This window comes from Alosa alosa, chromosome 17, assembly GCF_017589495.1.
Source record: "Alosa alosa isolate M-15738 ecotype Scorff River chromosome 17, AALO_Geno_1.1, whole genome shotgun sequence".
NCBI lineage: Eukaryota > Metazoa > Chordata > Actinopteri > Clupeiformes > Clupeidae > Alosa > Alosa alosa.
In genome coordinates this window covers 29,043,211-29,054,706 of record NC_063205.1, presented here as the reverse complement: position 1 = coordinate 29,054,706, position 11,496 = coordinate 29,043,211, and the positions used below count along the sequence as shown (strand labels likewise).

Here is an 11,496-nt window from a genome sequence, read left to right as displayed (position 1 = left end):
ATAAATTTTTAAATATAAAACAATATAAATCTGAAACAGGCCATAACCATAGGACCACATAATATCACACTTGTCAAACTAGTTGATAGAGATCACATCCATTTTTGTCCATAGTGTAGGAATAGAACAGTTAAGACTGGATGGTCTCCAGATCTTCATAATAATGACATGGACTTCTACTCAGCAGGCTTTCATTGTTGGATGTCATGAAATATTCTGGCATGAATTATTGAGTCTCACAAAGTGAATTCACAATGCATAGATCTTCTGGCTTTTTAGTGATTGATGCATTTCTTTTATTATTAATTATTGTTTTTAACAATAATCAATGTATTTGATCAAACTGTTTAATTCAATCACTACAACCACAATGTTAAGTCACTGTCATTGTTTGTACAGTACATCTAGCCTACATATGTTTTTAGCACTGTATTTCAGATCCAAAGTATCCTTTGTAATAAAGCTACAACAGACCACAAACACATGCATCATCAGTGTCAATATAACATTGTCTCTCTTTTAGATAGATAGATAGATAGATAGATAGATACTTTATTGATCCCCAAGGGAATTTAAATCTAACATTTATAATTTCATGAAATCAACTAAGAGACTATGTCCTTGCAAGATTTCACAGATTCCAGACCCTTCTGGACTACGGTACTGCTGAAGTGCCCTTGAGCAAGGCACTTAACCCCTCACTGCTCCCCAAGCGCAGCTGTTGTTGCAGGCAGCTCACTGTGGCGGGATTAGTGTGTGCGCGTCACCTCACTGTGTGTGTTACTAATTCACGGATTGGGATAAATGCAGAGACCAAATTTCCCTCACGGGATTAAAAGAGTATATATACTTATACTATATACTTATGTATTGCTGTTTGACCTGGGCAATTTGGCAAAGCTACCGCAGATATAAAGACTTTGATACCTGCATGTCTCTCTTGCAGTGTCCTTCACCGAGCTGTGTCTCAATTCTGTGCAACACCCTCTCTCACATGTCAGTGTCTTAAGAAGGTTGCACAGTGTGTCAAGGAACTAGGAGAAACACGGCTGATCTCAACTCATGATGCTGTAGGTCTAAATTGCAGTACTGTAAACTACAGTATTTTCATAGTGAAAGGCAAATCTGCTAATCGTTAAATGGACATTTCACTTTTACATTTGACTTAAGTAAAATATACCTTTACATATTCACTTTTTTAATGAAAGTAAGCATTTGGGGACAGATCCTGAATATAGCAGGGTTTACCAGTAACATTTCTTGAACTAAATAGCACCATGATAAAACGTGCAACTAAAACTATGACTTGATCTAAAAAAAAAGGCGGTAAAAATATGGTGAATAGCCTTATTATAGAAGAGTGTATAATGTTCCATCCTCTTGACCGATATATATCCATTGTTGCTGTGACAGAGTCCGCCTCTGCAACACAGGACAGAGACAGTCACTTGCAGATTCCAATGAGAGAAAACTTACCCTCCCTGTTCAGGTAAAATCTCACATCAGCTTCAAAAGCTCACATCTTCTCCGCTGTGCAAATTTCAAATGAAGTCCCCTTCACATGAATTCAACTCATGATGAACAAATACAGGTCACAAACTGTGACAAAATCTAAATTGGCTGCAAAAGACCTCCAGCCCTGCGGATGTCTCAGCACCCATGTTACACTGCAGAGTCTTGTGCTCAAAGAGAAAGGCTGTGTGTTAAACTACACTCCATCCTTCTCGAGAACCTCAATGTTGGCTCTTCTTTTTCTCTTACAGTCTCCGGGTAGTTTGAGCTTCTCTTCCTCTTCCAGCTCACTGGCCGAAGAGTCCTCAGAGCTGTCAGCCTCTGATGATTCAGCATCGCTGTCCGAGTCATCCAGTTCAACAAGTGCTACATCCTGAGTATTACATGAACGACAAGATTTAATATTTGCTATGAAGGAGTTCACAAGTAACTGACATACCTATGACACGCTTAATATTACAACTTAAAACAAGACAAAAGGTAGAAACTCTCCCAATTAAGAGAAAATAAGTTGTCACAATAGTTTTGATGCAGTAAGTTGGCTCACCATTTCAATTACTTTTTCAGTATCGTCGGTGTTTTCTATGTCAAAGTGACCCGCAGGAACCGATTCCATCTGCTGTTTCAAGGACTCATTAGCCTGAGCAATCTGTGGTAGAAAACTCTGGAGTCTGTCCAAAACTAGAAACGCACACAGTCAGCTAAAGAGAGGCATAACATGCTTCAACTTGCACTTGAACAATACTCACTTTAAATACATACTTCAAATTCGCACAGAATGGTTGAATAACCTACCGCTACTTCTGGGAAGTCTGGTGGTCTGCAGAGAGGACGGTCCACCACCGTTAGGCACTTTGGATTTCAACAGCAGTTTATCATGGATAGCTGCATAGCAGAGAGAGACATTGTGTAAGTACGACAGAAAAAAGATAATACAATAAAGCAATAAAACATTCAATCTTACTTCTGTAACATGAACTTATTAAACGAAGATGTGGGTGGTCTACTCTAGTGGAGCTAGCTAAAGTTCACAGACTTGGTAACATGACGTCTTTTAGCCTCTCAGAGTTTGCTGAAAAGACAAAGTGCCATAAAATCTCCCTGGTTTTGCCAGCTAACATACCTGCTCCATTGCCACATGAAAGTAATTCTTGTGAAGTGCTGGTTTGCTTATTTTTTCTCTCTTCCATCTTTTCTGTAGCCACAAGAACGAGAAGGCATGAGCCGCTGCATGTGATGCTCACTTCCGTGTAAATACCTAGTGACGCAGTCTGGTTCACAACAGCTATTTCGCCAGCGCGCCCTCCCATGGATGGATGTGTATATGGATTCTTATTAATGGCAGAGGCAGGACAGGCTCTGAAATTAAAAATGTAAGGTAGACTATGGTTAAAACATGATGTTTCATAAGTAAAGTGTTAGATGGCATGAGTTGGAATCATGGACATTACACATATGAATATGTGATTGTAAACTGTAATTTAAAAGATTGTCTCTCCACTCACACAATACTTTTTTTTACTTATAATTTTTTTTTTTCAGATCATTCAAGAAACAAAGTGTCTTAAGGGGTCAAATGAGTACGCACTAAAAAGAAGAAACGTTTATAGATGGTAGAAGAAAACATTACATTCGGTTCATTCAACTTCCTGTTTCTAATAACTGGATGAGCGCAGGCGTACTGAGTCATTTGGCATGGGCTGTGTGGCACTTCTGCGGTGACGCGACCGACTGTCAGAGAAGCAAGAGACCGAAAGTCAGAGCATCTTGTACCTACGTCGGAGTGAAGCAGTGCTTCAGGTAAGGCGATAGAATGAACGTTGCTTTTTCTACAGACCAGTGCCCTGGTTTCTTTGATTAAAATCAGGACTTGTCGCTTCACGTTTCGCTCTGAATTTTGCTTGCGTCTGAGGAGGTGGGGTACTCCCGTGAATGGTTTCCATTAGGGGGAATTATTTATTTATCCCACCGAGACAGAACATTCTGTTTCTATTTCCTCGTCTTTTGCTCGCGTAAAATGGGCAATTTAGGTACAATTACATGTATCGGAAATACATGGCTCTGAACCAATACTTTTCCAACTTAGAGCATTTGATGGGAAATGCCAATAACTTATGTGCTTGCGTCGTTAGCTTAGCAGAGTGAGCCAACCCAACTAGCCAGTCAGCCAGCCAGCCAGCCAGCCAGTATGTGTAATCTCCATCGCTCTGGATTGATTGGGTTTCTCAAGCGTCTGAGTACATAGAAGACATTGAGTTCCTGCTGCCTATTTGGTGTTTGGCAAACGTCCATTTAAATGCGCAACACTTTATACGTTGTGTGAGTGTTCGTGGAACGCTGTATGATGCCATCTGTCACTTCTTGGTGGTTGAGGGAAGCTACCCCCAAGTAGGTTAATAGCTTGACCTGATCTTAACAAAGCACCTTGCCTGGTGAGAACAATCTTAATAGAAATTTAAATTGAGTTTTTCTTTTGGTGCAGTCTCTTTAAATAATTTAAGAATGTGTTGAGGGAGATCTAGGTGACCAATTCTATTGAAATATAGAAAGAAGGTTATGTGTGTGTGTGTGTGTGTGTGTGTGTGTGTGTGTGTGTGTGTGTGTGTGTTGTGCGTCAGATCAGATATTGTTAACGCATGTCTTTATATCCCATGCAGCATGTGGCAGGACTCTCTACCTCAGTAGTCAGCCTTCACCACCACCCCCACCCCCCTGCATCCAAAGAGTGGAGATGACCCAGCCTGACGGGCCCCTGCATCATGAACCTCCGCACCACCGGGGGCTCCTCACCCGTGGGCAGCCTGGGCCATAGCTGGGCCCTCCTGTCCGCAGGCCGTGTGCCCTCCCTGCTGCAGACCATGGTGCCAGCGGGCTACAGTGCCCTCCAGGAGGAGCGGCTAGTCATGTCCGAGCTGAGCGGCGGCGGCAGTGGTAGCAACTCCGCCAAGCCCGATGTGTTACTAATCAATGGCTACCACCACCGCGAGAGCCGGAGCCACCGGCATCTGGATCGTACGTCCCGCTCATCGCTGTCGTCAGGCGACCTCGGAGACGGCCGGTACGGCGAGACGCAGCCCATGCTGCCCAATGGGGAGCTGTCGGCCGACGAGGACGCCGGAGACGCCGGGGAAGAGGAGGACGAGGAAGACGAAGAGGAGATGGAGAGGCCAGCCCTGGGCCGCAACATGCCCAAAGAGTCACCCCTGGCCATGGCCCTGCAGATCCTGGTGCCCTTCCTGCTGGCCGGCTTCGGCACGGTCTCGGCGGGCATGGTGCTGGATGTGGTGCAGGTGAGCTGAGAGCCGCATGCCCCCCAGCGCACCCGGTCACTCTTTTGTCCCGTCCAGGTTGCCAAGCACAACAACTCACCTCTCATGTTACAGCCCTGCGGCATGTCTTCTAAGTGTGCCAATCAGTAGCCTGAGAGCAAATTGTTGCTGAGCCAGTGTTACTCAATATCAAGAAAAGAGAGAGCTGTGGATTTGTTATGAAGTCCATGTCCCAGAGAGCAATCACACATCCAACCAGAGCTTCTTCATTCCAACATAAGGGCATTTCGATCCTGGTCTTGGGTGTATACTGCAATGCTAAGTACAATGGAATGGAATGGAATTGGAAGTTCACCAAAGAAAGCAATTGAAAACAGAGCAGAGCAAGAAGAGCAGTACAAGTGCACTTTGTTATTTGACACTGAAGTTTAGCTAACCAAAGTGCCTCATTGGTTTAGAACTTAACATTTTTGTAGTGATCTTAAGGCCTGCAAGCATTGTTTTGATTGGTGTGCCGTTCATTTTACTGCAGTGGTTTGGTGGATTGGTTGTTCACAAATGCAAAATGGTTTAGACAGAAATCACTATTTCGATCACTTACTGAAATACAGTAGTAGTAGTAGTTTTTATTTGTCCCAGAAGGGCAATTATTTTGCAGAGGTAGCATGCAAGGTTACACACACACACACACACACACACACACACATAAACATACACATACACACACACACGCTTCCACAAGATAAGTCAAAACACAGAATTAAAATAAGTCGAAGCACAGAATTAAAAATAATAAATAGGAAGAGAAGTGTATGGGGCAGAGGGTTATCTCCGTGTCCTAGAGTTCAGTAACTGAACAGCAGATGGTATGAAGGAGTGTTTGTATCTGTTGGTTCGGGCTAATGGATATTTAAGACGGGAACCAGAGGGTAAGATCTCAAATTCGCTGTGCAGAGGGTGGGTATAATTTAACAGGATGGATTCAGCCTTCTTAATTGCCTGTTCTTCATACAGCATTGACTGTTCCGTTAAAGAACCATCTCAGAGTGAAGTGTAATTTCAGTTCCCTAAAGTTGTGTCACAAAGTGAAATGTAACTTCAATTCCTTAATGCAATTCCCTGTCCCACTTTTGGGAAAATGCACACACATTAAACAGACATTAAATTCACATCTTACAGACAAAGAGAAACTAAAGAGAATTGATTCCAACTGTTGTTTCTCTGTGCTGTGACAATCAAAACTCCAGGAAATGAAAGTGAACCCTCTCCTTTTACCAGCTTCCTCTGTAGGATTTGCCGGAGAGTCTTACAAGAATCTCTTTCCGATCAAACAGGAAGCCTATAATAAACACAATCTCTAACTGTCTGGATGTTGCAGATAGTCAGTTTTATTGCCTTATGACGTTAAATGTGGGGAGAGCTATTATCAGGAATACCTGGTTATTGTTCCTTGTTGATCTGTAACGCAATGTGCTACCTATGACTATTATACACCGAGTATTTTATCAAAGTCCATTTTGATTATTGCATTTGAATTGTCCAATGGTGTCTCTTCAATCTGCTTTATCATTATTTTCTAATGGCCGCCGTGGTTCTGTTCATAATCTAATAATAATAATAATAATAATAATACATTTTATTTTAAAAATGTGGCATTTTAAGTGCCTTTCAAGTCACCCAAGGACACTGTAAAATTAAAAGGTTTGTATGTTAAACAGTACATACAGACAGACATTGCAAACACAGAGGACATTGTACAATTGTACAGCATGTTCTTTCTGCTGTTCTAATCTCCTGCCCCTCCCCATCTCTCCTTCCCTGTCCTCTCCTGTTCCACTGACAGCACTGGGAGGCTTTCAAGAACATCACGGAGATCTTCATCCTGGTTCCTGCGCTGCTAGGACTGAAGGGGAACTTGGAGATGACCCTGGCGTCTCGGCTGTCCACAGCGGTATGTGGGCAAACATTCGCACAAACCTCTTTCTGTAAAACGAAACATGTTCCTCTCCATTTTATTCCTGTCTACCTCCTTCGTCTCCCTGTGAATTTCTCTCCCTTTCTCCCTCCTCTAAATAATCCCATCCCGTAATCTCATAATTAGCACTTGCTTTGCTTGCTGCAGACACAATAATGACCAACCCCCTTTCTAGAAACTATGACCGTATCCCTCCTTAATGAAGCCAGCTGACTCACTGTCTCTTTCGCCACCCAGGTCATAGACTCCTCCAGACAGGTCATTTTCTCCCCCGTCGACACCACCCATTGCCTGACCACAGGTTAATAGGTTGCTATAACGCAGTAAAGCCCTCTTGGGCATGTTTAAACAGAGAGGTCGATAGTGTCAACTCCAGCAGCACCTTGCCCGAACTTGTCCTCTGTGGTCGTGACGACGTCAGTCTTGCGGAGCCTCTGCTCTGCTGCAGGTACGAGTCCTCGTCGAGGTGAGGCCGTGGTTCGCCCCGGAGGCACGGCGCACGCCAGCCCTGTTATTATTGTCTGTTGGCCGCACACATGGGGGGTATTTGGCCGTGTGGTGGACGGCATGAGTTGAGAGGAGTGCAGGGTAGAAGGGAACTGCTGAGCTGCCTCTCAGAGCGCTCGGGGGCAGAATGACCCACTTTCCTTTGTGTGGATCACTCTGGTTTGTGTTGCATGCTATCTGCAGTATTGTGTGTGTGTGTGTGTGTGTGTGTGTGTGTGTGTGTGTGTGTGTGTGTGTGTGTGTGTGTGTGTGTGTGTGCACATGCGCATAAGGATAAAGTGTGTGCGAGGTGTCCAGCCATTCTGGTGATATAATGCTGGTACAGAGAGCTTACTAAACTTTGGCTCCTGGCACATGGAATAGGTATTATGGGAAGAATGTGCTGAACTGGCAGTGTTTCAGGAACACACACACACACACACACACACACACGTACCCTCTCTCTTGGGCCCCCTCCACAGGTCCATAGTCTCTGTGGCAGTCAGAGCAGGCTGGTGTTACCTCGGTGAATGTGTCGTTCCACCTCGAGCTGGAAGAGTAAACATAGGAGGCAGAATTGGGGGGGGGGTTGCTGTGTGTGTGTTTGGGGGGTGGGGTTGCCAGCGATGAGAAGGGTGCTGTGTGTGTGTTTGGGGGCGGGGTGGGGTTGCCAGCGAAGAGAAGGGTGCTGTGTGTGTGTTTGGGGGTTGTTTTATATTTTTGCTTTGTTCCCCACCCATGTCTCAAACACTTCATGCCTTTGTGAGGAAAAACTGGCTTGTAACCTTGCACCTACATGCTAACTACTGCCATTCTTCTCATTGTCCCCCACAGTTCACTCCCCTCTCTGTCTCTTCTTTCTCTCTTCTCTCTCTCTCTCTCTCTCTCTCTCTCTCTCTCTCTCTCTCTCTCTCTCTCTCTCTCAATCTCAATTCTCTTCTCTCTGTCACGTACACACACTTCACTCTCTGTCTCTATGTTCATCACATCATGATGTCTCTCTCCAAATACAAACACACACACACACACACACACACACACACACACACACACACACACACACACTACCTCTGTTTGAGCCTTTTGAGTCTAAGCTCCAGACTTGGTGGAGTAGAGAATCATTCCATTGTACAGTGTTGATCCTCCTCTTCTCCTCTCCTCACCCCCCCCTCTCCCCTCCTCTCCTCCTCACCTCTCTCTCTGACTGTAGCACCCAGTGCCCTGTCTATCAGGCTACAGCTCCTCTCTGTGGTGTCATGTCTCCTATTACCCACAATCCCTTGCTCTTCGCTTACCTGGTTGATTAGAGTGTTGCGAGAGTGCTGCCATCTCCTAGGCTGTGGCCTGACTAGTGTTGGTCATAAATGACAATACTCAGCCTAAAGTGTCATTTGCTTTCCCTGCTGCACTGCCTCATTTGCCTCCTTCCTGTTGCATGCAAAGCAGTTCACCTGAACTGGACGCCACTTCTTCTTTTGACCTCAACCAGCATTATTATTTGCTGTGGTTAAACACCCAAAGTAATGGAGTGTGGATCTACTTGGAGATGTACCGTAGCCCTGAAATCAGTCTGTTTGTCTGCCTGTGCCTTGTCCTCCCCCAGGTGAACGTGGGCAAGATGGACTCGCCCATCGAGAAGTGGAACCTCATCATAGGGAACCTGGCCCTCAAGCAGGTAAATGGCGACTTTCTCTCTCAGACGGCAAACCTTATCAGCGGCCTATGGGGATTATCTTATCTCTGTGTGTGTGTGTGTGTGTGTAGAAGCCTGGCGGGTAATTATGACAGTTCATTAGGGCAGCTGATAAGCCAGTGGTGGTTTGATAAGATGGCTTCTGGATGCCAATATGTGTGACAAGCAGGAAACATTACAGGCTTTTCTTATCAGGGATTTCAATCACGGATTTGAAAGCACCTTAATTGATGTGCTTTCCAGATTACAACATCCGATTGTGTAAACAAAGAGAAAAATCATTGTCACTTTGAGAAAAACAGTTTTTTTTTTGGTTAGATTACTGTGGTGGACTGTCTTAGACATAGAGCATAAGGTATTAGAGTGTCTTATTTTTGACCTGGAGAGATGTTGACTTAAAGGGCTTTATGTGTTTGATAAGGCTTTAAAGTATTACTTCCTTGGTGTGATCGTTTGTTTGAAGATGCTACTCCTCCTTAATTCAACATAGCTGACAATGAAACTGACACTAGAACTCCTATGCACTCCTTATTCATGATAATAACAAAAGAAGTAGCACACTGGTCCTGACGTTCCTGTATCACTGTTAGCCTTATATTAATGCTTTTATTCAGATAGCAAGATAATGAAGGTCTAAACCTGAACCTATATGAGACTAATCTGGGTACCCAGAAGCTCGCATCATGCTGAATGAACTTCTGGGACAAAACCTTCACAACCGGAAAACAGCTACTTTCAGAGACGCCCACTGATCTCACTTCCGTTGTGTTTATGACGAAAAGTTACAAGAGATGGCTACAAAGGCAAACTAAACGCCATCGTTTTGGTTGTTAGTCCGCTGTCGGCGGTATTTCATGAAACACCCAGTACATGTGCATACTATTAAGGTCTGCCACCTCTCCACGATTGGCTATTGAAAAAAGCTTCTTTTGAAATCGGAGACAAATATGAGACAGGTACACTACATCTTGTGGATCTTGTCAAACATGTTTTGGCCAGTGTTTGGATAGCCTCAATCAAGTGCAGGTGACAGCAGGAATCCCTGAGTAGCTCACAGGATGATCAGGATCAGATTGGGTTTCTGTATTAGAATCCTATGACAGGAACTGGAGTTCTGGATTAGATTCTGGAATTCAAATCAGATTCCCCCGTAGGTAGGTAGGTAGGTAGGTAGGTGGGTAGATAGATAGATAGATAGATAGATAGATAGATAGATAGATAGATAGAAAGATCTATCTATCTTTCTTGATCCCCAAGGGGAAATTGAAGGTCCCAGTATCTTAAGACACCACACACAACAACATAAACAGGATGATAAAACAAAACAAATCCACATGACTAAAATGAACAGTTAAAGATACTAAAACAAAAACAAGGATACTAAAACAAGGGGAAAAAAACAAGGCTGTATCCCTCTTCATCCTCTGCCTTGTCTTCCTCGCCCCTCACCAGGTCCAGGCGACGGTGGTGGGCTTCCTGGCGGCCGTGGCGGCCGTGGTGCTGGGCTGGATCCCCGAGGGAAAGTTCCAGATGAGTCACGCCGTGCTGCTCTGCTCCAGCAGCGTGGCCACTGCCTTCATCGCCTCACTGCTCCAAGGTCAGAGGTCAACAGGGAGGGCTCACCTGGGGTGCATTCAAATTTGCGAACATAGGCAAATGTTTGCGAACGTTTGCAAACAGTTTTCCGTTAGCCTTGAAATTTCGGGGAACGTTTGGAAACAATCGCAAACAGTCGGAGGAGGTAGTTCTCTGCGAACATACAGTGGAACTTGATGTGAGTTTGACGAAGGCAACAATGCAATTACAGTTACAATGGGATGTTAACACCAAATCATTTAAATTTAACTCTTCAAAGAAAACATGTTCAACACGAACGTTCGCCACTGTTTGCCAAATTTGAACGCACCTCTGGGGTCACCATTGAGGGTGTTGGACTCTGTACCAAATTGCCAGCAATGGCTTCTGTTCATCTCTTTCTATGACATACTTGAGGAATGAACTGTAACTACTTGTTTGTTTTGCACTGCTGTGCATCCGGTTCCATCTTGTTCCTCAGAGCTTGTGCAAGAGTCTTGTGTCCATAATAAGCTAAGCCATGTTTATGTAAAGTCTCAACTCACTCTCAGTGTTACGGGTGGGCGTTGTATAGTTTGTCTCGTATCATGCTTTCAGTCATACAGTCTGTAGGCAAAGAGTGTGTTTCTCCATAGTGTATTTTCACTGTACCATCAAGTGCCCTTGTGGCTAGGGGTCGAACAATACAGTATATCAATATTGAAATATAGTATCACCAGGTGTTTGCAATATGTGATACGGATACCTCCGCCTATTTGACTGACCAAAGTACATGGAATAGATATGTAGTTCCTGCTTTTTGCCTTTTAAGGAATATTTATTTTTCTTCATCTAGCCAGATATTGTGAGGTATGATGATTGTCTCGCAATGTGTCAAGCATCACAGAATCGCTGTATCGATCACAATCTCAGGCAAAGTAGCGTGATGGAATCATATCACAAGTTAATCTGTGATTCTCACCCCTTGCTAGAGGCCAAAGAGCTTT

General features: G+C 44.2%; 2 protein-coding genes across 2 annotated transcripts in view; one reads left to right on the top strand and one right to left on the bottom strand.

Moving 5' to 3' along the window:
- Positions 1 to 1,177: 1,177 nt before the first annotated feature.
- nopchap1 (NOP protein chaperone 1) lies at positions 1,178 to 2,781 on the bottom strand. Its single transcript, XM_048267958.1, has 4 exons — positions 2,636 to 2,781; positions 2,308 to 2,397; positions 2,060 to 2,193; positions 1,178 to 1,885 (listed from the first exon to the last, which is right to left on the bottom strand). Exons 1-4 carry the CDS (start codon positions 2,700 to 2,702, stop codon positions 1,709 to 1,711), a joined length of 468 nt encoding a protein of 155 aa, XP_048123915.1. The 5' UTR covers positions 2,703 to 2,781; the 3' UTR covers positions 1,178 to 1,708.
- A 430-nt stretch (positions 2,782 to 3,211) lies between these two features.
- The window catches only part of slc41a2b (solute carrier family 41 member 2b), a 34,782-nt gene continuing 26,497 nt past the window's right edge, over positions 3,212 to 11,496 (top strand). The window contains exons 1-5 of the mRNA XM_048267930.1: positions 3,212 to 3,312; positions 4,170 to 4,802; positions 6,625 to 6,732; positions 8,846 to 8,917; positions 10,388 to 10,532. Of these exons, the coding sequence (XP_048123887.1) occupies positions 4,272 to 4,802; positions 6,625 to 6,732; positions 8,846 to 8,917; positions 10,388 to 10,532 (856 nt within the window). The 5' untranslated portion in view covers positions 3,212 to 3,312; positions 4,170 to 4,271. The remainder of the gene's footprint in view (positions 3,313 to 4,169; positions 4,803 to 6,624; positions 6,733 to 8,845; positions 8,918 to 10,387; positions 10,533 to 11,496) is intronic.

Coding starts and splice junctions, on each gene's coding strand:
- nopchap1 (XM_048267958.1), bottom strand. CDS start 2,702: ATGGAAGAGAGAAAAAATAAGCAAACCAGCACTTCACAAGAATTACTT. Junction 2,398..2,635: donor TTCATGTGGCAATGGAGCAG/GTATGTTAGCTG, acceptor TCTGCTATGCAG/CTATCCATGATAAACTGCTG. Junction 1,886..2,059: donor CTGAAAAAGTAATTGAAATG/GTGAGCCAACTT, acceptor TGTAATACTCAG/GATGTAGCACTTGTTGAACT.